Genomic DNA, 25,452 nt, shown 5'->3' with positions numbered 1-25,452 from the left:
TCAATCATCACCTGTCGATCCACAGCTTGCGTGAGTCGATCTATGAAAGATGAGAATGGTTCTGTGGGACCTTGCCTGACGCATGAGAATGGGACATCCGGAACTCCCGCCGGAGCAATCTGCAAGATTGCTTTGCGTGCTGCTTCTTTGATGTCATTCAACACCCGTCGTGGAAGCCGTGCTGCTTGCTCCACTGGATTGTCATCTGGAGGATCTCCTGCTAACTGTGCTTCTGTGAGGTTTGCGTTTGGCCCACCTTGATAGCTGGCTCTCAACTCTGTGAGATATCTTCTCCATCTTCTGTCCCAGATAAGACTTTGTGTGTCAGTGAGAATCATCGACACAAGACATCGAGTGTCGAATGGCATGAAATCATATGCATTGAATGTCCCCTTCAGGAGCTGTTTGAAGAATTGTGAATTCAGACCATTGTTCTGAATGGCCTTTGATAAGTCTTTGATTACTTCGTGACCCAACCTTTCCCACCTTGGATTTTGACCTTGTGCATCATATGTCACTGGCATTATTATGTCTCCTGATCCTCTGATCAAACCCTTTTCTTTTGATAATTCATTTCTTATTTCCTTCCAGTCTATTGGTTCTATCGGTTGTTCTTCTTCCTCCTCTGGAAACTCCATTGGCCATTGCCTGCACAATGGAATCGTGGAGGTTCTTGGTGATCCTTCGCTCCGTGTTCTTCGACTTGAAGTCCTCAGTCTTGCTCCTAAATCTGAAAAAGAAACTTGAGGCTCTCTTGAACGTGTTCTTTTTGCTGCATCAAAAGACTGCAGAAGATTCCTTGCTGCTTCCGCTGCTGAAAGCATCCATGCTGGAATTCCCTCTCTTGCTGTAATGTGTATCATTTCTTCTTCTTGAGGCTGTGTTTCATCTGAGCTGTCTTCAACTTCATATGATCCTGAAGTTGATGGAATATTATCCTTTTGCTGTGTTGTTGTTGTTGGTTTTATTTTCTTTAATGTAGCTTTCTTTTTATAAATTGTTGGAAAAAATTGCTGCATTGTTGCAGTTTGGCCAGCAGGTCCGACATGTCCTGCAATGTGGTCGTCCCTCCACGAGGTGGCGCTGTCGCCCGCCTGGAGGACCTTGATGACGACACGAACTTGATCAGTTCCTGTTCGGCAGACTGCAACGCTCGCAACCGTGTTTGAGACCAAGTTTGCATGGCTGTTGACTGAGCCAGCATTGAGGGTTGAATACTTGAATGTTTCTTTTGAGTGGAAGGGGTTTGAACCATAGGGTTTGAGGCTAAAGGCATCGGGCTTGGAGAGGGGGTGGAGCCCCGGGATGTCGAACCCCGAGCGTGGCCCCTCCTCTTTGCCCCAGACGTCACAGAGGATCGGACCCGCCCCCGACCTCACTCCGCCGGCACTCCCTGCGCATGCGTGCGTTCGGGGACGCCCCCTGCCTCCCCTGTACTGACGTCACTGTCTCCGTCCCGCTCCACCTCCGAAGTCTCCTCCCTATTGTCTGTTCCTGTCCCTCTCTCCTCCTCCTCTGACGCTGTATCCACACCCCCCGCCGAAGCGCGCAGCCCCCCCCCCCCCCGCGGGTGTCCCCTTTCGCGCTGCAATTCGAGCCGATCTCCGGGTCCAGATTTCCGGGTCTGACGTCACCACCGCGCGTCTCCTGCGTCCCCCGATGGCAACCCGCCGGAGCCCTGCAGCTGCTCCGCCCTTGCTGCCCGTGTCTGACGCTGCCGCGCCGGTTTGAGAGCCCTCCCCGGCTGTTCCCCGAGCCTTGCTCGACACGCGCGCTTTTGGCACCGCGCCAAATGAGGCTGCCGCCGCTTTCGGCGTTGCGCTCGCAAAAGCCGCACCAGAACCCGTGTCTCCCATCGCCTCCACGCCCCCCCCGCCGGCCGCCGCTTCCGCGCCACCCCGCCTGCCGCAAGAGAGCGCATCCCCCCTCCCCGCTTTTTCCCTTTGAACCCCCCTCCCCGACTCCGCCACTTTTTCCACCTCCTCTCCCTCTGACCCCTGTGAATCGGGATGGTACGCTCTTAGAGAGCGACCTGCCTCCTCGATATCGCTGGGAGAAAACTTTATTTCATCAGGGAGCGGAATGGTATCATCTGTGTCTGAGTCAGAGTCTGAAGCCCCTGCACTCTCTGGAGTCTCAGGGCACTTTAGGGTTCCCTTGGGTTTTCGGGATGGTGGGACTGAAGGCAATGACATTTCTCCTGGTCCCCTTTTCTCGGGCACCTTTTCCCCCGGGCCAATTGAGATCAGAGCCAATCTCTGCTTTGAGCCTTGCTCTGCTCCCTCCGCCCCTTTGGGACTCGCAACAAGTTGTTGCCTGGCTGACCCTCTCAACTGAGTCGAGGTCGCCTCTAACATAATTCTTGCTGAAGACAGCAATTTCAAGGCTGTCTTATCATCATTGGTGGCTAGAAAATATAGGTGTCTGTTAACTTCTTGCCAAAAGCCTACTTCAAATAACAACCGTGTTTCTGAGTACGGGTAATTACACCGCACCCACAGCAGTAATTCTCTAAGCTTTTTCTTTGGGATCCCCCTAAGTGTGTGTGTCTGCCACGCCCTGTAGGTCGGACAGAATCTCTATTTGTTCCTGGGAAAGTGTACCCCCCATGTTCTTAATTCTTGACCTTCTCACCGAATTCCTGTCGTCAGAGCAGTCCGAAGGCTCCTGGTCACTGGCCTGCAGGTCACAGGAGATGGATTCGGAGGCGCCTTTTCCGATTCCGATTCGGGCTGTCCTGCTACGAACTTTCTTCGGCCGAAGTGGAGTGCGGTGTTCTCTGTGGCTGCTGCGTCTTCAGATTCTGCTGGCTGCTTTCTGGCTGTTTTCCCAAGGAGTTATCAGTGCTCTCCTGGGAATGAGTCCAGCTCGGGAGCTGCCCACTCGGTGCTTCAAGGCTGCCCTGTGCAAGAGGTGCACACCAGAGCTCACCGTGGCTCAGCGAGTGCTGCCGGATGCTGCTGGATCGCCGGTTGCTGTCGAGTAGCTCACCGGGTGCCCACCGGGTGCCCACCGGGTGCCCACCCAGGGACGCCAAATGTCGGGTTCGGCTGTCTGTCTCTGCCCCGACACGGGTAGTGTGGTTCTTGGGTGGCACGCGTTTCAAAGGACGAGTCTGGACTCTTCAGCTTTTCGGTCTTCAGATTGTTTATTATTTCTTATCTACAAAATTTTCTGTCTGCCCAACAGAGGTCTGATCTGCAAGCAGTCACAGGCACTCTCTGACCACCCACGGGGCGGTCATGTCTTTTTATACTAAAATCTACGTACATAATATTTACCTTTATTTTCCAATGCTTTTCACCCATGTTGGCAAGTGCACCTTTACCATAAACCAATCCCCAAGTGCCAACATCACCACAGGAGATGGAGGACAAGAAGAAGAAATAAGAAGGACAAGACACGCCCTGATCCCTCCATCTTGTCTCCATAACCCCCCTGTACCAAAAACCTTAAAGTCTATATTTCACCCTCTAAATGTGTCCCTTTTACACCCTTCACTCTAAAGTGATTCTCTTGTCCTCAAACTCTTGTTATTTCTGTGGATGGATCAAAATCAAGCCACCAAACACTCCTGGCAACATTCCAGGATTTTCGAGACCCCCAAGGGTTCTCCTGGCATCTCTGGACATCGGGAACCATGTGCTGAGATCCCACAGTAAAACACCAGCACAGGTTGCCCAGAGACGTGGTGAATGCCCCATCCCCGGAAATACTGAAAGTCCGGTTGGACAGGACTCTGAGCAACCTAATCTAGTTGAAGATGTCCCTGCCTGTGGCAGGGAGATTGGACTCGATGACCTTTAAAGGTCTCTTCCAACCGTAATCATGATTCTATGATGCCCCATGCCTCTTGGACCTGTTTGTAGTCCTCTGGGTGCATTGAGGTCCATCCAAAGGTTTCCCACTTCCCTGTACCACCCAGCTCAGGAGCTTCCACTTCAGGGGCAGGTTTTAGGGATGGGATAAGCCACCAGGGCTTCATTCATCCACCAGTCCTGGCTTGCAGAGAAGCAGAGGTCCCTCTACAGTCAGTTCAACAGATTGATGGTCCCAGTCCCATCCCATGATGAAGCACTACCAAGCACATACTTGCTAGAAAGTTCTTAGATCCCACAGGGAAAGCATCCTGCTGCCATCTTTCAGGAACCCAGGAAAATCCCTCCTAGAACCCAGATGATGCGAACCAGGAACTCCCATGCAGAAAAGCTCTTCATAGCAGATGGGATTAGCTTCCTGCTTTTTTTCCCAGCCTGGTTTCATTCATCCACAGGCAAGCTGGTGTTTCAATGGGGCAGCTTCATTTCAAATGCAAGTGGAATTTCTCCAGCCATGATGCCTGGATGAAGCAGCATCTGCATCCACATCCACTTTTCCTTCTCTTATATCCCTCTTTCCAAAGTTGGCCTATCCCCATAGATCCCTTGGCACCTCTGCCTAATAAAGAGAACATGTTTCATTTGAAGAGCTTAAAATATTAATACATCCTGCTGGAAAAATCCAGCTGGGCCCCCGGTGCATCCCCCCAGGCTGCAAGGCTGAGTATCTCCAGCAGCAGCATTTGCAAGCGGGATCCATCCATCCATGTATCCTTTCATCCATCCATCCATGTATCCTTTCATCCATCCATCCATCCATCCATCCATCCATCCATCCATCCATCCATCCATCCATTCATCCATCCATCCATCCATCCATCCATCCATCTCTGTTGGGGTACCAGTCATAGCCCCAAGTTGATGTTGGGCATTTTTTCAGGGACAGAAGTGGCCTCTAAGCAGATATGCATATGGTGTTGGGGCTCAGACCTTGCCCTAATGAGGGGAAGGGCTTGAAAACTGCCCATCAAACCATCCCCACCCATATAAAACAGCTCCTCTACACTTGTTTGAGGGATTTCTTCAAACCAGCATGGTTTTACACTGAGCTCATGCTTTAGGAAATGCTGCCTGTGGGCTAGGAGATTTATATTAATATATTTTACTATGGAATGGGGGTACCAGCACTGCTGCAGATGCTGGGATGAGCAGGGATCTGCTGTGCTTAATCCCTTTTCTTCCTACCACCTCCATGAAGAGGGGATTGCTGACCTGGGGACGGAATGCTCTTGGGGACAGGGATGCTTTGCCCTGTCTCCAGGGATGGCTGCCCAGGAGAGGACTCATGGTGTCTCCCAACATCCAAAGGTAGCCTGAAGTTTTCCCACACATGCTTGAAAAGACAAAGGACACATCACTGCCTCAGGGTTCCTGCAGCACTGGGACTTAAATATAACAAGGATGTTCTGGCATGCTCCAAAGGAGCAAGCCTGCTGAGCGAGAGCTGCCTCATCCAGGCATTATAGCCATGGGGTGTCTGCAGGGTTGGGTCGAATGGTGCTCTGGTGACAACCCAGCAAGGAAACTGATTTGTATTTCTTCATGGTCCCTTGTCTCCCCACCAGTCCCTCTCTACAGGACTGAGAGGTTGGTTTCTGGGTCTCAAAGGTATCATTAGTTCCCTATGTCTGTGTGTCCTGTGGTCTGTTTGTGTTCCTCTGCTCACTGTAAGGCCTGGCTAGGGCAGACAATGACATTTTGCTTTGTGATTGTGTCTGGGTCCGTGGGATAACAAGGCTTTTAAGTGGTGATAAACTGCTGTTATACAGCTGAGCTGATGTTCCTGGCAAGTGTTTGGAAATCCAGAAAGGTGCAAGATAGGAAGGGTGGCAATAAAATTAAGTAATGAGGACGATAACTCCATTACCTGGGTACTGCTAGAGGAGGTACTGGTGAACATCCAGGACAAAATGGTGTTTGCTGTTTGTGGTATGCAGACCATGCTACTTCCCCCTCTTGGTCAACACAGAGCTTCCACCAAGACACTGCTCCAAGATTTCTAGCAACTGCTAAGGTTAACATCTGTGATTTTCTATTTGCACATTCATCATTATCACAGAATCACAGAGTGAGTAAAGTTGGAAGGGACCACAGTGGGTCATCTGGTCCAACCTCCCTGCTCAAGCAGGGTTGTCCTAGAGCACATTGCACAGGATTGCATCCAGATGGTTCTTGAATATCTCCAGTGAGGGAGACTTCCCAACCTCTTTGGACAATCTGTTTCAGTGCTTGGTCACTTGAACAGTAAAGAACATTATGTTCCCACCTATGTGCTTTAGACCTCAGATATATTGATAATTAATTACTTGCACCTCCACAACCCTGTAGGACCTCAGAGACATTGCTAGTTCAAGGTGTGAGATGCTTGTGTTGTGTGGGTAATTGCTGCTGATCTTGGATCTGGAGCCAGACAGAGAGGCCATGGTGAGACCAGGGGGCAGGAGGTTCAAGTGACCACTCACTTGGTTACCTCAGGGTCTTTGGAGACATGGGAAGTACCCACAGCTCCTGTTGGCTCTGATTATCAGCTGCCTTGGTAACCCAAGCTGGAGGAATTTCAAATTCATGTATGTTCCTAATCCTGGGAGTTTGCTCAGCATCTCCTTTAGGAGAACCGTGAGTTTTCTGATCTTGGTTTTCCCTTTCTGCCTAAATTCTTTTTAGTGAAATAAGAAGTGTTTGTGTCTGTCTGATGGCTGCGAGATCTTTGGTGAGTTGTTCTTGTAGAATTGGTCAGTGGCATTTAATGTAAGTTATATATCAGCTGATGGTCAACTGATGGGTGATAGATGCTCACAGAGTGGTGTTCACAGTGCCTGGTAGCCTGGACCTTCACCACACAATGCATTTTGGAGACCTCTGTGATTAGAAATGTTAAGAGAGCTGTGGCCATCATGGAACCAAGTCCACACTGAAGGCCACCAGTACAATTTACTGCTCTTCCCAAAGTGGCCAAAACACCCTGAAAAGAAGCCAGTGAATGTTCATCTGATTTATATCCAGCTTGGAGGAAATTGTGTGATGAAAGTCTGTGAGAGTGAAATGCCTCATGGCTGGGTGAAGCCAGGACCTTTGCAAGTCTCGGCACAGGGTATCATCTGTAATTTAAAAGCTTTTGCTGCTTTAAATGTGAATAGCTCATTTTTTTGAGTAATAATAATTGTTGTGATTTGCATTTATCAGTCACTCTCTAAAGCACTTTGCATAGGAAGATGAGTAAATCGTTCCCATTTGCCAGCTGGGAAATCAGGGTGCAGAGGTGATAGGACCCCACACAGGACTGGAAATAAATGTCTTCTGTCCTGTGGTTTCCCAGTCTTTTGTTGTAGCTGTTGGCTCAAAGCAGGTTGTCTATCATCATCATGCTCTGCTTTGTCCTATTGTCCTTTTGGTAGCAGTAGCATGGACAGGGATGGTGTGGTGAGATCTCAGTATGCTTCAGTTCTCAGGGCCTGTCAGTAGGGTGCAGGCAGAGAGGCCAGAAGTGTTGCTATAGGTGACTGGAGGAAGAGCAGAGGCCATGGAAGAGCTGATGGTCCCACCTCATGTCCTACCATCTCCAGTACTTTAGTATAGCAAAGGAGCTTCTGTAGTTGTGTCTGTGTGAAATGAGATGCTCTTGATGAAGCTGTGGCAAGTAGCTCTGATTCAGAAGCTCTTGGTGAGACCCCAGGCATCCACGGACAGAGATGTTTGATCACTCCCTGGTGCTGTCACAGTGTTACGGTCTGGTTTTTAAAGTTATTAGAAATGCCTCTGCCCGAATTAAGGTGCAAACAAGACCATATACCAAAGTCAATAGTATGGGTTTTATTTTATAATAAATATGAGAGACAGAGAGAGAGAGAGAAAGGAAGAGAAAGAAATAGAAAAGAGGTGAGGGGACAGAAAGAGAGCAATCGAGACAGATTAAAAAAAATATCACCACCCTGTTGATCCCAACAATGTTCCATTGATCCTCTCCAGCTGGTCTTCTTGGTGGTGAGGGTCCCCCCAAAAGCATAGAATCTGATGAATTAATATTCATTTAGACCAGGTGGGAATACCCAGGTACCTTCCCAGGTGGGAAGGGGGGCAGTCTCTTGCAGCAGACTCTGGATCTCCTGCATCATTTTGCATCACATGCAGTCCTGTGGTGCAAGGCCTCTGGGGAACAATTTGGGGGGGGTCTTTGATGGATTATAACACTCTCTTAGCTGCTTCTCAAATGAATGTCCAGTGCATGTAGCCTTTTCCGGGGTTGGGGGTTTCACCGCTCGGCCAGTTTGTGTGAGGATGGATGTTCAGTGCCTCTGACCAGAGGTTTTGACACACACCCAAAATTCCCTCCTTCCCCCCATGATGGTGGGGGAGTCTGTGAAAACCTGGCTTCTGTGGACTGTGGTCTCCCCCACCCCAAACCCATCCAGGGATGATTTTCTGCTGCTTTTGGCTTTCTTGTGGATGCATTCCTTTTCCTCAGCCTTATTTGCATCTCCCTAGACCTGAGATGATTGAACAATAGTGTCCCCTGTATCTTATTTAGGTGGCTTAACTCATAGTACAAAGTTCCAGTCAGGCATCTTCAAGGAAGGGTGGGCTTCTGTGGTTGTAGCTTCTTTATACAGTTTTTGCTATACTGGGTGTGCTAGTTTAAAAGCAAGCCAGTGGGAGATCCTAAGTGAGAAATACAATTTAATAGGAAAATTAAAATAAATACAATAATACAGAAACTGACAGAGTCAGAATGCAACCTGACACCCTGTTGGTCAGGGTGTTGGTAGCAGTCTGATTAAATGGTGGCTGTAGTCCTCTTGAAGTGATAGATGTGGTTCTCTTGAAGCAGTGATCCTGTAGAAGGGTTTGATCTTCCTCTGAAGGTCTGGTGGTGGTTATGGAGCTCTTGTCCTCTAGGAATTCAGTGGATAAGGCTGCTGTGGTGTTGCAAACCTCAGATTATATCCAGGTAGGAATGCTTGGTTCCTCCTTCGGTGCATCTCACAATGGGATGTTATAATTTTATGAGTCATGCAGTGAGGCTTGATGGCCCATTAACAGAAGATACCCTCTCCGTGGGAGTTATGAGGGATGGGTCATGGAAGAGATAAAGAACACTGCCCCACCTGGTTTTAACAGATGGTGATATAATACACACGCTTGGTTGAATCTTACATTGTAACCCAAGACAATGGGCAAAACCCCTTCATAACAATGTTTAAGGTATGAACCATTTTAGTCTCTGACACACAGCACCTCCTGAGCCTCTTCCAAATTCCAGTGCTATAAACTACTCATCTCACTAGGTTATACTCCCCAGAAAGCAAAGCTATGCTCCAGAGCTTCCTCCAAGCCAGGACCTAAATGCAAGTAGTATTTAAATTATAAACAGCGAATAATACAGTGATGTTAAGTGTTCAAAATATCATTTATGGAACCCTTTCTAGGAGGGTTTAAATGTTGTCCTGCTTGACTTTGCTGTCCACCAAAAATGGTAGAGGATGGATTTTCCTCCTCTCCCGTGGAATGGCTAGTCTTCTTGGCTCTTCTAGCTTGGTCCTTGTCTTGAAGATGTTTCATGTCCAGGCCAGGAAAGTATAACATTGCATGAGCTGCATCTATACTGAGATGAGGAGTGGGCTTTCACTTGGGTGCAGGAGTGAAATCCTCCAAGATAAAGGCATTTTCTATTTCCATTGCTGGCAGAAGCTTCAGTCAAGCTTAGAAAAGGTCCAATGTGAGATGTCAGAGAATGGGCAGAGCCATGGCCCATCTCTATCATGCATGAACATGGGCCACCCTGACCTCCCCATCACCTGTGGTGAGGCCCAACTTGATGAACATGCTTAGCCTTCAGGTCTGTGTGATTTGCAAAAAAAAAGCTCCACAACTTGTAAAAGTCGTAAAGCTGGTACGATTTATTCCAGCACGAGACGCATGCAGGTGTTATAAATATTTATGTTGTTGGCTTTTTGCAAATATTAAGATGAATGCTATATGTATAATGTTAAAATAACTTTGCTTTTATTTCTGCTATTAACAAAAACTTAGACATCGTAGTAGTGGTAGCTGATATAGTTATGAGTGAACTGTCTGTTTGGTCAGGATAACATCCAGTGAACATGTAATGAGGACCCTGCTATTGATATGCCAACTATCAGCATTTGCCATCTGAAGAAAGTATGGACCAAGGCCCAGACTGGAAGCGATAAGGAGAAGGAGCCAAAACCACAGCCAAGAAATATGCATGCTCTAAAAAGGTGGACCCAAGGAGGGGCCATGTAAAATAGTTCCTGGAAAATGTAAACTAGTTTATGCATATGCATAAGGGTCTATGAATATGCAACGGGCTGATGTAATGGAAAAGATATTTAAGGGGTATCCCCGAAGGTGAAGGTGTGCTCTTGGCTAAGTGCCAAGATGCACCTGGCCCGTAATCTTTGTTTTACTGTCTTTTGTCTCCTATTGTCCTTTATTAAACTTTTTAAATTTTCACACGAGAGTGAACCTGTTTTTCACACAGGATAGCTCCCCAAAGGACATAGGCACCTCCGAGAATTCTCAAGTCTATTTTATTCTCTAACTTGTTGCATATGCATAAAGTTTCACAATAGATTCATGCATATTCATTTCCTAGCCCTGTATTAAAACTGTCTTATCAGTTTTTATGAACTTATTCATTTCTCCAGGAACTGTAATGTCGCTGTGTCTGCAACCAAGCTTCAGTTTTTTGTCTGCTCCAGTTCCAAGGTCAGTGGGGTCCCTCCTTATCTCTCTTCAGCTTGGAAGCTTGCATTCTTTTCTAAGTATCCTTGAATCTCCTTTGTTTCCTCTGCAGGCCTTTTTCGAGCACAGCAAGTTAACAGACTAAACAAGTTTAAACAGCACACTTCAGCTAAATCCAAAATTGGTTTCTACCCCAAGTTAAATTTCTAACTCCGTGTCTCATATGCCCCAAAATTTTCCTGTATGAAACCTCTTTAGAGGCCTCCTTGGCATCCCTCCACTTGCCATATGGTTTTCCAATGAACTCTTCTATCAAACCAGGCAGAGAAGGGAGGTGAACCCTGCTACCTGCTATAAACACATTTTATTTTAAACTATAGGCACTGAAGGAAGCTCATCCATTAAATACATCCAGATTATCTACAGACCAGAGCACCCCCAAATTAGTAATGCAATTCATGTTTACAAATACAGCCAAACTAATGAAATATAATTTGTTTACTGCCCTGACATCACTACATAAGCATGGGACAAGCCAATCCACAGGTTATTTTTATATAACTCCATGAGGCATTTCCAGAGCAAATAACGTTCACAGGGCAGGGCAGTGACCCGGCCATCTGGTTTCAGTGCTCTTCAGCCTGCTCAAGACTTCTCATCAGTGGTGCGGAGGTCTGTGGGTCAGGGCATGGCTCCTTTGGATGTGCCCCAGGCACACAGGACATTGGTTTGGTTCTCTGCTGAGCTGCTCTTCTCTGTTGACCAGCTCTTCACCTCTCCCACACTGTTGGTCTGGCTCCTCCACTTTTATTGCACACCTTTTGGAGAAGCAATTGAGTTGCTTTTCATGTTCTTAAAGTCCAGCATGATGGGTTGCAGATCCTGCTGGGACCATGGCCAACATGCAGCCAGATGAATTGTACCCATAACTCCACTGATTAAATACCTAGAAGAGAGCAGTGGTTTCCTCAAACATGGATGACCAAGGGAGGTGGGACACCTCTGCATGGGTGACATTCAGGTTGGCTTGCCTGTCTGTGTGAGCTATGGTACTGGCCAAACCTACTGTCTAAAGGCCAAATTTAAGGACAAAGCTCCCTGGACCACCTACCTCGTGCACACCGTGACACTGGTGTAGCACTGCCCTGTGGGGCTGAAGCAGGTTGGTATCTCAGGATGCTTCAGGAGAACCATAGCACTGCAAGTCCAGCTACCATAAGGGTTCACAGAATCACATGTCCATACAAGCAAAACTCTTGCCTCTAGGCAAGCATGGTCCAAAAAATGTAATCCTTACCTCTGAAAAGCTGCTTTTTCTACTTTGTCAAAGGAAGCGATATCACACTTCCCTTTTGCATAGAACATGCAAACAATCTCATTTTGCAAAATTGTGCCCCACCTAGGTGAAAATGTCCATGGTGACTAATATAAAATTTCAATAGCCAAACCGAATTTCATTTTTATATTTTTTATTTTAAAGAAAGCAATCAAGCAGCCCTGGGTGGCTGGGGAGTCACCACTCCACTAACAGCACACACCACTTACAAGTTTGGCAAAGTATATATACTGTTTTTAAGCCTACTAAGCATTTTACAGTGTGCTTGTGTTAGTCCGAATCAGCAAATATCAATAAGCTGGGGTCAGCAATTCCATAATCTTTCCAGGTGGTCGTTGGCTTCCTTTCCATCTTGTGGTCATCTGGAGGGAAGGCCTTCACCAGTGTCTGCTACATAATTTTAGTCCCATACAAGTGCATCAAGATTTTTATTATATATAAGCATTTAGTCGGTTTGTTGCAATATCCCTTAGCTTTACCACAACTTCCTCTATTTTATTCTAAGCATCAGTAGTTTTGCTACCTCATGTCTTTACTATACTTCTATTTTCTTTTTCGATGCTTTATTTGGCTATTTGGTCAGAAAGTTTCAAAACCGTTCTTTGTAGTTATCCCAGGGAACGCGTCCACTTTCGACACAGCAGATACAAGCATTTGCTGATTCCAATGCTGTCATGGTTTGACACTGGCACAATGCCAGTGCCCCCATGAAGATACCTTCTCCCTGGTTTCTGCTGTGAGATGTGACCAGGAATAAGCAAAGCAGGCTCCTACTTAGGGAAAAAAAACCAGAACTTTATTAACTACTCTACAACTACAGATAAAAAGGAACACACACACAGGGAAAATGAAAACTTCACAAGTGCATTTCCTCCTCCCCCCACCAAATTTCCAACACAATACATTTGGTTCCTCAAATCACCAACTCTCGGTCCAGCACCACCTTTTAGACACTCAATCCTCAGTTCATCAAGAGGAGAGGAGTCCTTCTTGTGCCATGGGCTTCCCCTGGAAACACAGCTGAAGCCTCGTGTGTTTCTGTGTCACTCGTGGCACTGCCCGGAGAACATCTGCCATCGTGACTTCTTCCTTTTCATGTCCAGTGCTCTCACCACTGAACACGGACCAGAACTGCTTCTAGGGTTGTCTTTTAAGGATGCTCTGTCCCGATCCAAAAAAGGCACAGTCTCTCCTTTGGGACACCTGTCCCCACAATCTCTCCTTTGGGACACCTGTCCCCCCCATATTTTTTCACCCCCTGGGGCCGAGGGGCATCAACACTGAGCAGTCTCTGTATCACAAGGAACATGGGTCTGTCCATCTCTCCTTTGGGACACCTGTCCCTATTTTTTCACCCCCTGGGCTTCCCCTTGTGATACAGAGACTGCATTCTAGGGGGAGGCAATGGCCTCAGAACCAAGAGGGTTCAGTGTTGATGCCCCTCGGCCCCAGGGGGTGAAAATATGGGGGGGACAGGTGTCCCAAAGGAGAGATTGTGGGGACAGGTGTCCCAAAGGAGAGATGGACAGAACCATGTTCCTTGTGATACAGAGACTGCATTCTAGGGGGAGGCAATGGCCTCAGAACCAAGAGAGTTCAGTGTTGATGCCCCTCGGCTCCAGGGGGTGAAAATATGGGGGGGACAGGTGTCCCAAAGGAGAGATTGTGGGGACAGGTGTCCCAAAGGAGAGACTGTGCCTTTTTTGGATCGGGACAGAGCATCCTTAAAAGACAACCCTAGAAGCAGTTCTGGTCCGTGTTCAGTGGTGAGAGCACTGGACATGAAAAGGAAGAAGTCACGATGGCAGATGTTCTCCGGGCAGTGCCACGAGTGACACAGAAACACACGAGGCTTCAGCTGTGTTTCCAGGGGAAGCCCATGGCACAAGAAGGACTCCTCTCCTCTTGATGAACTGAGGATTGAGTGTCTAAAAGGTGGTGCTGGACCGAGAGTTGGTGATTTGAGGAACCAAATGTATTGTGTTGGAAATTTGGTGGGGGGAGGAGGAAATGCACTTGTGAAGTTTTCATTTTCCCTGTGTGTGTGTTCCTTTTTATCTGTAGTTGTAGAGTAGTTAATAAAGTTCTGGTTTTTTTTCCCTAAGTAGGAGCCTGCTTTGCTTATTCCTGGTCACATCTCACAGCAGAAACCAGGGAGAAGGTATCTTCATGGGGGCACTGGCATTGTGCCAGTGTCAAACCATGACAATTGCTTATCGACACGAATCACAAAAACATTTTTCACAGTGACCGTTGAATCCATCTCACATTCCATCCCCTGCTCCTGTCCTTCATGGAGGTCCATCAGAGTCTACACAAGCAGAAAAAAAAAGACCCTAGTCCCTTTTCTTTTGCAAGGGTCTTCTTCAGATGCAAAGTTGTGGGCAGTGTTCATTGGTGTCTCTGCTTGGTGGCATCACCCACTGGGTCCCATAGGATGAAAAAAGAGGGTACTGAGTGGTGGCATTCCTTCCTGTTCAGCTCTGTCATGGTTTGACACTGGCACAATGCCAGTGTTCCCATGAAGATACTTTTTCCCTGGTTTCTGCTGTGAGATGTGACCAGGAATAAGCAAAGCAGGCTCCTACTTAGGGAAAAAAAACCAGAACTTTATTAACTACTCTACAACTACAGATAAAAAGGAACACACACACAGGGAAAATGAAAACTTCACAAGTCCTCCTACCCCCACCAAATTTCTAACACAATACATTTGGTTCTTCAAATCACCAACTCTCGGTCTAGCAACACCTTTTAGACAATCAATCTTCAGTTCATCAAGAGGAGAGGAGTCTTTCTTGTGCCATGGGCTTCCCCTGGAAACACAGCTGAAGCCTCGTGTGTTTCTGTGTCACTCGTGGCACCGCCCGGAGTACATCTGCCGTCGTGACCTCTTCTTTTTCATGTCTAGTGCTCTCACCACTGAACACGGACCAGAACTGCTTCTAGGGTTGTCTTTTTTAAGGATGCTCTGTCCCGTTCTAAAAAAAGGCACAGTCTCTCCTTTGGGACACCTGTCCCCACAATCTCTCTTTTGGGACACCTGTCCCCCCCATATTTTTCACCCCCTGGGGCCGAGGGGCATCAACACTGAGCAGTCTCTGTATCACAAGGAACATGGGTCTGTCCATCTCTCCTTTGGGACACCTGTCCTCACAATCTCTCCTTTGGGACACCTGTCCCCCCCATATTTTCACCCCCTGGGGCCGAGGGGCATCAACACTGAACTCTCTTGGTTCTGAGGCCATTGCCTCCCCCTAGAATGCAGTCTCTGTATCACAAGGAACATGGTTCTGTCCATGGCTATACAAAAAGAGTCTAGCAAAAGCCACTCCATCATCTCTTCTCACTAGGATTCTTCTCTATTCTTCTACTATCTCTCACTCGCCCAGACTTCTCTCACAGTGGCCCATTTCTTTCCTCATCTTCCACTCTATCTTCTAGGAAAGGTCAATGTTCTGTAAAGTTCTCATTCTCCAAAAAGGGGTTAAAAGCTCTTACAAGCGGCCAGCTGAACCCCCCCCTCTTCTCCGTCCCAGCCGTGCTGCCGGCGCAGGCTCATGTTTATCAAGCTTCAAGGTTACAGTCCCAGGCAGCGGCTCTCTCTCTCTCTCTCTCTCTCTCTGTGTCTCTCAGGGGGGGGGCTGCCCGATGGCTCCCGGTGTCTCTCTCTCTCTCTCTTCCACCCTTCCACCCCGGGGCTCAGTCCTACCTCTCCCGGCCACATGGCTTTCCCCTCCCCCTGCCCAGCCAGCAGCTGGGCCGGGGGAGAGACCCGAACTCTTTCCCGCCGGAAACCCAAGAGAACCCTCCCAGGGGAGAGCACTGCTTTTAACCCTGTGTTCTCAGAGGCGTGTCCATGTCTCAATGGCCAGGTTAAATGCCAATATTAAAGTCTGAATATCCATTGGCCAAAAACACAGCATCCCAAAAAACACATTTCCTGTCAAACCACCACATTCCACCCTTCGCCTCTGAGAACACACTTTCTAAAATTATTAACAAAATTACAAAACACTTCAACACTTCTACAAAACAAGAAAACCTTCATCCCCAGATTTTACTATGCATCTACCTTAACTTAATACATGCTTTGTTCTTATTCTTCTTTGGTCCCATCTCACAGCTTTACTCAGAACTTTATCTTATCATTCTCCCGGGTTCGATTCCCGGTCAGGGAACCAAAAATGTCATGGTTTGACACTGGCACAATGCCAGTGCCCCCATGAAGATACCTTCTCCCTGGTTTCTGCTGTGAGATGTGACCAGGAATAAGCAAAGCAGGCTCTTACTTAGGGAAAAAGAACCAGAACTTTATTAACTACTCTACAACTACAGATAAAAAGGAACACACACACAGGGAAAATGAAAACTTCACAAGTCCTCCTCCCCCCACCAAATTTCCAACACAATACATTTGGTTCCTCAAATCACCAACTCTCGGTCCAGCACCACCTTTTAGACAATCAATCCTCAGTTCATCAAGAGGAGAGGAGTCCTTCTTGTGCCATGGGCTTCCCCTGGAAACACAGCTGAAGCCTCGTGGGTTTCTGTGTCACTCATGGCACCGCCCGGAGTACATCTTCCGTCGTGACCTCTTCTTTTTCATGTCTAGTGCTCTCACCACTGAACACGGACCAGAACTGCTTCTAGGGTTGTCTTTTTTAAGGATGCTCTGTCCCGTTCTAAAAAAGGCACAGTCTCTCCTTTGGGACACCTGTCCCCACAATCTCTCTTTTGGGACACCTGTCCCCCCCATATTTTTCACCCCCTGGGGCCGAGGGGCATCAACACTGAGCAGTCTCTGTATCACAAGGAACATGGGTCTGTCCATCTCTCCTTTGGGACACCTGTCCTCACAATCTCTCCTTTGGGACACCTGTCCCCCCCATATTTTCACCCCCTGGGGCCGAGGAGCATCAACACTGAACTCTCTTGGTTCTGATGCCATTGCCTCCCCCTAGAATGCAGTCTCTGTATCACAAAGAACATAGTTCTGTCCATGGCTATACAAAAAGAGTCTAGCAAAAGCCACTCCATCATCTCTTCTCACTAGGATTCTTCTCTATTCTTCTACTATCTCTCACTCGCCCAGACTTCTCTCACACTGGCCCATTTCTTTCCTCATCTTCCACTCTATCTTCTAGGAAAGGTCAATGTTCTGTAAAGTTCTCATTCTCCAAAAAGGGGTTAAAAGCTCTTACAAGCGGCCAGCTGAACCCCCCCCTCTTCTCCGTCCCAGCCGTGCTGCCGGCGCAGGCTCATGTTTATCAAGCTTCAAGGTTACAGTCCCAGGCAGCGGCTCTCTCTCTCTCTCTCTCTGTGTCTCTCGGGGGAGGGGCTGCCCGATGGCTCCCGGTGTCTCTCTCTCTCTCTCTTCCACCCTTCCACCCCGGGGCTCAGTCCTACCTCTCCCGGCCACATGGCTTTCCCCTCCCCCTGCCCAGCCAGCAGCTGGGCCGGGGGAGAGACCCGAACTCTTTCCCGCCAGAAACCCAAGAGAACCCTCCCAAGAGAGAGCTCTGCTTTTAACCCCGTGTTCTCAGAGGCGTGTCCATGTCTCAATGGCCAGGTTAAATGCCAATATTAAAGTCTGAATATCCATTGGCCAAAAACACAGCATCCCAAAAAACACATTTCCTGTCAAACCACCACAAGCTCCCATCCTGGGCCTGATGAGTTTGGTTTGGTTTGAGGGTTATTTTATGGAAATTTTTTGTTGAGTTGGTTGGTTTGATGGGTTTTTTTTTTACAGAAAATATTTTCTTAAAATGTTGAAGAGTCAGTTTTCTCTCTTGCAAGGCTGTGGAGAAGGGCAATGTGCTTGAAGCAGAAGCAGGAGAGAAGAGAGTTTCCTGTGGTGGTTTTTATTCTTTCCCAGTAATCTGGGACCACAGAGCCCATGTGGTTATCCCAAGATGCTAGGACTTTCCTAGCATGCCCCAAGGATACTGAAATACTACACTGTTCCCTGTGTGCATCAGTGTGGACCTTCTCAGGCAGGACAGGAGAGCTGTTGGAGCACATCCAACCTGGAAGGGGCAGGATGGCTTGGGGGCCAGAGCCATGTGAGATGTTGTCCCAGTTTTGGACAAATGATGAGAAAACATCCTGAAATGAGCATGTCCTCTAATAGAAGGCAAGTTACAGCAGCCCATGTCTCCAAAGCAGGCTCTGAGGAAAGTGAAAAAAACTGTTTATTTAACAAGCAGGGTGCTGGCAGGCACGAAAAAGAGTGAATATTGTTAGTGAACTTTTTTTTTGTGGAGAAGAGTTGGTAAATTCAGAGTCTTTTCTGTAAGTGTGGGTCAGCTCCTTCTGGGATCCAGATCTGACCTCTGGGCCGAGGCATGGGGGGGGCCCTGGCGATGTTCTGGTGTTTCAGACTGGAGCAAAGTTGAACAGTTCCAGAAGAAGAAGACACAGTCCTGGGAAAACTTCTTGCCTCAGCTCACAAACAAAAAGCTATGTAAAAGTAAAGAATTTTAGCTCTCTCTCTCTCTCTTGAGAAAAGAGCCAAGAGCCAGGGAAAAAAACTGAGCTAGTTATCTATGTTTTGAACACAGGCCACTGAATGAATTCCACCACCTTCCCCCTCTCTCCCAGCCCTAACTTAAAGGTCTAGGACTCATGTCTGGGCATAAAGCAGACGATAGGGGATACAGTATTATGAAGTCACCCCAAGACAGATGTGGAAGACAGCTCAGTGTCAGGGGAGGGAGACATCTCAGGGCAACAAAGAACAGCTCCAGGGTTCAAAGGGTGTTTTTTGCTCACCTTATGGGTGGATGAAGCAGAAGAGTGACATGGGATTCTATCACTCATTTTTTTAATTTCTCAGTAGTCAGGACATAATTTCTCTGACATTTTTTAAAATTAAAATTCAAGTGAAAACTCCAAAATGAATAATTTGGTAACCTTGGGGTAATAACCTGAGCTAGCAAATAACTCTCTCCTCCATGGGACTGGCTGGATAATAAAGGGATGAACTCTGCAAACTTCCCCAGAGAGTCTGAAAAGACCCAACAAGATCTGGCTGCAGGTTGACTTCAGAGTCACAGACACAGTTGGGCAATTGCCTTACAGAAATGGGTATAGAGATAAATTAGTCATCACTGTCTGGTTAATAAGTGCCTCAGTTATTTTACAAAGCTTTTTCCTGCAGATGTAATTTTTTTGTCCTTTTGTAATGAAACATATAAATAGCTCCTGTCTTGGATCTTCTGTTCATAGAGTTCTGTCATGTAAATAATTTTGCCTCTCTTTCTTTAGCAGCTGCTTTACTTACCTTTATTTCAAAAGAAATACCTCCTATGTGTTGTCCAGGCCATGAGACCAAACTTTGGTATGGTGGCTTCATATCTCTCTGGCTTTCCAGAATAAAGCAGCAGGTCAAAGCATTCACAACAGCAAAGCCCTTTGTCTCAGTCAGTAGGAATAAACAGAGATGAAAAAGATAAAGAATAACTTATTTAGTTGCTGGATTTCAAATGTCGTGCAACATGCACTGGGAACACACAGTGTTGATAACAAACTTGTCCTGTTCTTTAACTTTCTACTATGTAGTGTCTACTACTTTTAAATACCAAGGAATGGTCACCATGGAGACAAACAAAATCACATGGGATATCATGCAAGAAGCTCTGTAGCATTGCAGAGAGCACAGAGAAATCCTCTTGTCTCTGAGTGCAATGCATTCTCTTGTGCCATCCTTTAGAAAGGTTTTTATTTGCTTTTCTTTTTGTCACACACTCCCAACACAAACATCCCTTTTCATATCCTGCCTTTGGAAACCCTCTTTTTTTTCTCTTGTATTGGGTTGCATGGCCTGTTTTTTTTGGGGGGGGGGGTGGGGGGGTGGGGTTAACGGAGGTGGCTTCTGTGAGAAGCTGCTAGAAGCAGAGCCAGTCCCTGGTGACTCCAAAGAGGGACATGCTGCTGGCCAAGGCTGGGCCAATTAGAAATGGTGGTAACGCCTCTGTAATAACATATTTAAAAAGAAATAATAAGAAAGGATGTGGGGCAGTTTTAATTATGAATTAAGAAGAGCGAAGTGAGAACATGTTGATGCCTAGAGAGGCTGACCTGGAACAGAGACTAGACAGAGTTAAAGGAATAAAGTAGGTATTTATTAAAAGGCATTTAAAGGATACACCTTGGGCAGTACAAGAGCCTGGCCGTGGCTACACCCAAGATGGACCCAAAATGGACACAAGATAGACGACTGGCCATGAATCTTCACACTTTTATAAGTTTTGGTCCATTTACATATTGGGGTTAATTGTCCAATTACAGCTTCAGGTTATGGAGTCCCATCCTCCTTGTTTGCTCTCTTCAATTCGCTATTGCTTATGCTTTTTGGGCCTGAGGCTGTAACGGTTGTCCTTGGTTCTCAAGCTGGAAAAGGATTGTTTTGTCTACCTACTGATTTGCGGAAAGAAAAAAACTGCACAAATTTGTAAAAGTTGTAAAGCCGGTATGTTTATTACAGCGCTGGATGCATGTGGGGATCATTGTCCCCCTAAAGGACGTGCACCCCTGAGAACTCTCGATCCTTTTTGTCTCCCTTACTAATTCATATGCATAGAATTTCACAATAGGTTCATACATGTTCATTTTACTGGTTTCCCGTTACACTTGCAGCTAGTTTTTTTTATCAGAAAGTACAGAAAGAACTCCTGGGTCATCTTGCCCTGTCTTCTGCAACTTCAGCTTTGGTTTTACACTTGCAGCTAGTTACACTTGCAGCTAGTTACCCTTGCATCTAGTTTTTTATCAGACAGTATAGAAAGAACTCCTGGGTCACCCTGCCCTGTCTCCCACAGCCTCAGCCGCAGTCTCCGTCTGTTTCAAAGTTCAAGGGGCCCCTCTTATCTCTGTCCTTCAGCTGAAGCAGTATTTTTGAGCATAGGTTTTTTGTGAGAACAGGCAGTCTTGAATGCAGACCAAAACAGTTATGCTTGCAAGCTACAGACTTGATAATTCAAAGTGACACTTTTCACCTAAATCTAAAATGGATTTCTACTCTGAAAAATTTCCACTCTGTTTCACTACCCTGTGAAGAGAACTTACTAACACTTTATATGAAGTTCAGACTCACACACTAAGGCAGTACATAATCTAAAAATATGAAAACTAAAACTTAAGGCATCACTGTGAGGAGAACAGCATGCAAACACCAAGGTTGGTGAAGAAGGAGGGGGAGGAGGTGCTCCAGGCACCGGAGCTGAGATTCCTCTGCAGCCTGTAGTGAAGACCATGGTGAAGCAGCTGTCCCCCTGCAGCCCATGGTGGTCCACAGCAGTGCAGACATCCACCTGCAGCCTGTGGAGGACCCCATGCCATGCCAAAGCAGGTGGATGTCTAGAGGAGGCTGTAATCCTGTGGGAGACCCGTGGAGAGAGGGGCCCTGATCCCATGCTGGAGCAGCCTGTCTTTGAAAGACTGCACCCCGTGGAAGAATGCCCCATGTTGTAGCAGTTTGAGGGGTACTGTTGCCTGTGGGATGGACTCACGCTGCAGCAGTTCTCAGAGATCTGTTGCTTGTGAGATTGACTCATGTTGGAGAACGTCGCAGAGAACTGTCTCCTATGGGAGGGACTCCATGGTGCAGTAGGGGAAGGACTCCTCTCCCTGAGCAGCAAGAGAAATAAATGGGTGATGAACTGACCAAAACCCCCATTCCCTGTCTCCTTGCACCACTCAGGTAGGAGGCAGAGCTGGAAAGGAGGGAGGAGTAGGGGGGAAGGTGTTTTTTTAAGGTCTTGTTTTACTTCTTATTATCCTGCTTTGATTTTGTTAGTAATAAATTCACCTTATATCTCTAATTTGAGCCTGTTTTGCCCTTGATATTATTTAGTGAGCCATCTCTCCAGGTCCTTATCTCAACTCATGAACCCTTTGTCAAATTTTCTCTCCTCTGTCCAGCTGCAGAGGGTTTAGAGGAAAGTGAGTGAGCAGCTTTTGTGGGTGCCTGGCATCCAGCAAGTGTCAACCCATGACATCTCCCTATCTGGAGGACTCCCCAGCTCCATAAATCATGTCACTTGGATAATCCTTTGTCATGGCAACCATCAGCTCAGGAGCAGGGTGACCTTTCAATGCCAAGTCTAAGCTGCACTGATCTTTTTCTGGTCTGTCAGGGACCCAGTATTACCATAATTTTGTGAGACCCCAGGGAGTAGCCAGGCCATTAGGATGCTTCTGGCCAGACACTGGTTGTGCTGAAGATAGAGGAATGAACAGGCTGGACAAGTCCACCTGGACCACCAAACCCAGCATGGCCACCAGCATTCATTGTCTTTCTCCTGGATTTCATTTAACCTCTTTGTTCCTGCTTTTATTTGATCTTGGTTGTGCATATGGAAAAGAGTCCCCATGTCGGTCCAGGGGGGATGGCAGGCCATGGGAGACTCCATGTCTAGCACAAGCCATGACAGATATTGATGGGGTTGGTAATATTTCTACCAGTACCTGCTTTCTGGTGGCTTTGCTGTGTTGAAATTCCAGCTACTCCACATGTGTTGAGTAATCTCCCTGCTGTTACTAAAGAGACTGTCAGTCTTCCTTCTCCCCTGCCGTTTCAATTTTCTCTTATTTCTCTCTCCAGACAGCCATTGCCTCTCTCATGGTGATGTGGTTTTGCTGATGTAGCCTGTTGTCTCTGTATTTCTTGCAGAAGGACTTCACCATGCGGGAGGAGTTGCAGCAGCAGGATGTGGAACGCTGGCTGGGGTTCATCACCTTTCTCTGCGAAGTCTTCAGTACCATGAGAAGCAGCACTGGAGAGCCCTTTCGAGTTCTTGTCTGCCCCATTTATACCTGCCTCAGGGAGGTAAATGCCTTCAGACTTTATCCTTCTCCACTGGTGAGCCAAGCTATTGCGTTGCAGCTCTGAGGTGCTCATGATTCATAAATGACACTGGAGGTTGCCCAAAGAAGCTATGGCCCCCTGTTACGAAAGGATGTGGAGGTTTAGATAAGTCCCTGACTTTTGCCCAGGCCTCCAGCAGCAGGCAGTAGCTTTATTGAGGCAGCCACCACCCCAAAACCTACTCTCGTTCCCAAGTTCTTTAATAATGGCTGATTCAGTCCATTGTAGAATGAATTATTTATTTAATAGATACAAAACTAACAGACATAGGACTTAAACTAATACCACACAGGAATAAGGACAAAAAGAGAGAATACTAGTAGATATATACAGTGCGAGGTTAAAGGTACCTATTAATTTTACAGCTAGTGAAGAAATAATATAACTTAGGATTCCATGTATCTTACCATCCCATTGTTGGTGGGGCACACATTGAGATCCTTTCCCTCAATTCCCAGGAAAGTAACCACAGAATCTGCATCCAAACTCTGGGGAGAAGTCTCAAACAATTGTCAGGGTGTGTGTTTAGAAGGCTTCTACCTCTGTGATAACTCGTGTGTCTTTTATAGTTTGCAAAACAGTGTGTCTCAGTCAAGAATATTTATTTTATCTCTTCCCACATCTGCTCTCCAGACTAAGATGGTGATTTGTAGCTGAGGCTTGAGCCCTTTTGGTGTCAGAGATGACCCCTTGCTGGGCCTTTCAGCCCCTAGGTTATCTCTTTATGCACCAACTATCTGTGGTAGAGACGGGGAGGACATGTCCTGCCACACCCCCAACCCCTGGCAGTGTTCAAGGCCAGGTTAGATGAGGCTTGGAGCAACCTGGTCTAGTGGAAGATGCCCCTGCTCATGGCTGGGGGTTTGGAATGAGATGATCTTTAAGGTCCATTCTAACCTAAGCCATTCTATGATTCTATTTGTTTTATGATTCCTAGAGGTTTGCTTTGCTAGCATCAACACTTCCCACCTCAAAAGTACCTACGTCTGCACGGATGCTTGGCTTTTCCTGCATTTTGTGTTTTTGCTAAATAAGGGCATGTGCTCCAAGCAAGACCCCTTTGTCCAACGGTTTGCAAAGCCCAACAGTTGGGATTGCAAACCCAACATTTGAGTTTGCCAGTCCCAGTGTTGTGAAAATCCACATCCAAGGGGCTTAAAAAGCTTCTTAAAGTTGGTGAAGTCCCCTGAATAGATGAGATGGACCAAGGGGAGAGAAGAGCAGAGAAGTAAGGTTCCACATGTCCTTACTCCCCACCTAGTTCAGCACAAATCTAGCCCTGCCACCAGGGTTGGGAATATTTCAGAACCCAAGCTCCAGATGAGTTTGTTTCAGAGCCTGAGAATCTCATGGTTTGAGATGGTGACAGATATCTTGGTGAGGACAAACAGAAAAGGCAACTCAAGGAGGGTTTCCCCTCATCCTGTTTTAATGGTGGTTTTGTCTCTTGTTGCTGTCTGTAGAAGACTTTCTCAGAAAAACCTGCCTCATTGCCCAGGGCTGGAGCTGTGAATCTCAAATTGTCAGTAGTGCTTCTGTTGGGCCATAAATAATTTGCTGTAAAATAAGTTCTCTGCTAGATCCTTGCCAAAGGAAGCATAAAGAAACTGCTGACAGTGACTTTTAACATGTATGGGAAGTTTTCTTTGAATGAAAACACATAATAAACATTTTGTCTTCACAGTAATATTGTATGTAGGGGTCACAGATGGTGACTGTAGCAGTGAGAAAGAGTGCAGGCATTGTGATGGGGCCTACATATCCAGCGGAGAAGGTGGGAGAGGGATGCTAAGAATAGCCTAACTTCCCCAAAATCTCTGCTCATGGAGGTATGTGTCACTTTATGGGGAAGATCTAGGCATCCAGAAAAGTCCTCATTTCCCTCTGCTTCCCATCACAGTCATGACACAACCCAGCCCTTATTCTGCCAGGATTTTTCTCTGCCTGCTTCTTAAAAATACATCTCTGTTCCTTAGGAGAACAGCTTTGTCCCTGTGGTGTTGTTAGTCAGAGAAGACTCTTAGCTGACATGGGTGCGCCTGAGTCTTCTGGCACTCCTGCCCCAAAATGGTTGATCTGAGACTGCTCTCTCCACAGGGTTGTGACCTTGACTCATGCTGTTTCTCTTCCATGGCTCTGTGATAGGTTTTCATCTTGCCATCATTTTTTTCCACCATCAGGTAATCGTGATGCCCAGGGCCAACCCAGGAGATCACGACCACCTATTTTTTAGTAGTGATAGGTGCCAGGCTCTGAGATGGTTGCCAGAACCAAAGTCAGGCTGTAGACTCAGATGAGGAGGAGGTGGTGAGCTCCTCTAGCTTTACCCAGGAGAGGACAAGTATATTTGCACAGACTGGCTCTGCCAGGTGCTCTGTGATAGGGTGAAAATTCCCTAATCATGCAGAGTACTTGTCCTTTGATGAGCTTCATGAAACACATGGGCTGGTGTTCCAGGACAGGAGGGGGTGTTACCATGGCCTATAAGGTTTGGGTCCTCCACTTTCCTCAGGACAGGTTCACTGGGTTTTTTCCCCTTCCTGCTGATCAGCACATATGCCCCTGTGTACAGTTTCATCCCCTTGCCCCTAACTCCTGCCCCCTTGGGCATCCCCCAGCAAAACCTCTCTGTGCTGTCCACAATCACGCTTAGCTCTCTGCCT

General features: G+C 47.0%; 1 protein-coding gene across 4 annotated transcripts in view; it reads left to right on the top strand.

The window, feature by feature from the left end:
* Nucleotides 1–25,452, top strand: part of LOC118701491 (CBP80/20-dependent translation initiation factor-like) — a 442,809-nt gene that overhangs the window by 382,530 nt on the left and 34,827 nt on the right. For all 4 annotated transcript variants that reach the window (XM_036406131.2, XM_036406130.2, XM_036406129.2 and 1 more), the window contains one exon: nt 22,595–22,750. In XM_036406131.2, coding sequence (XP_036262024.1) covers nt 22,595–22,750 — 156 coding nt within the window. The remainder of the gene's footprint in view (nt 1–22,594; nt 22,751–25,452) is intronic.

The sequence above is a fragment of the Molothrus ater genome, chromosome W, assembly GCF_012460135.2.
Source record: "Molothrus ater isolate BHLD 08-10-18 breed brown headed cowbird chromosome W, BPBGC_Mater_1.1, whole genome shotgun sequence".
NCBI classification, from domain to species: domain Eukaryota; kingdom Metazoa; phylum Chordata; class Aves; order Passeriformes; family Icteridae; genus Molothrus; species Molothrus ater.
The sequence above is the reverse complement of the archived record's forward strand: the minus strand, read 5'-3'. Positions and strand labels throughout refer to the sequence as shown.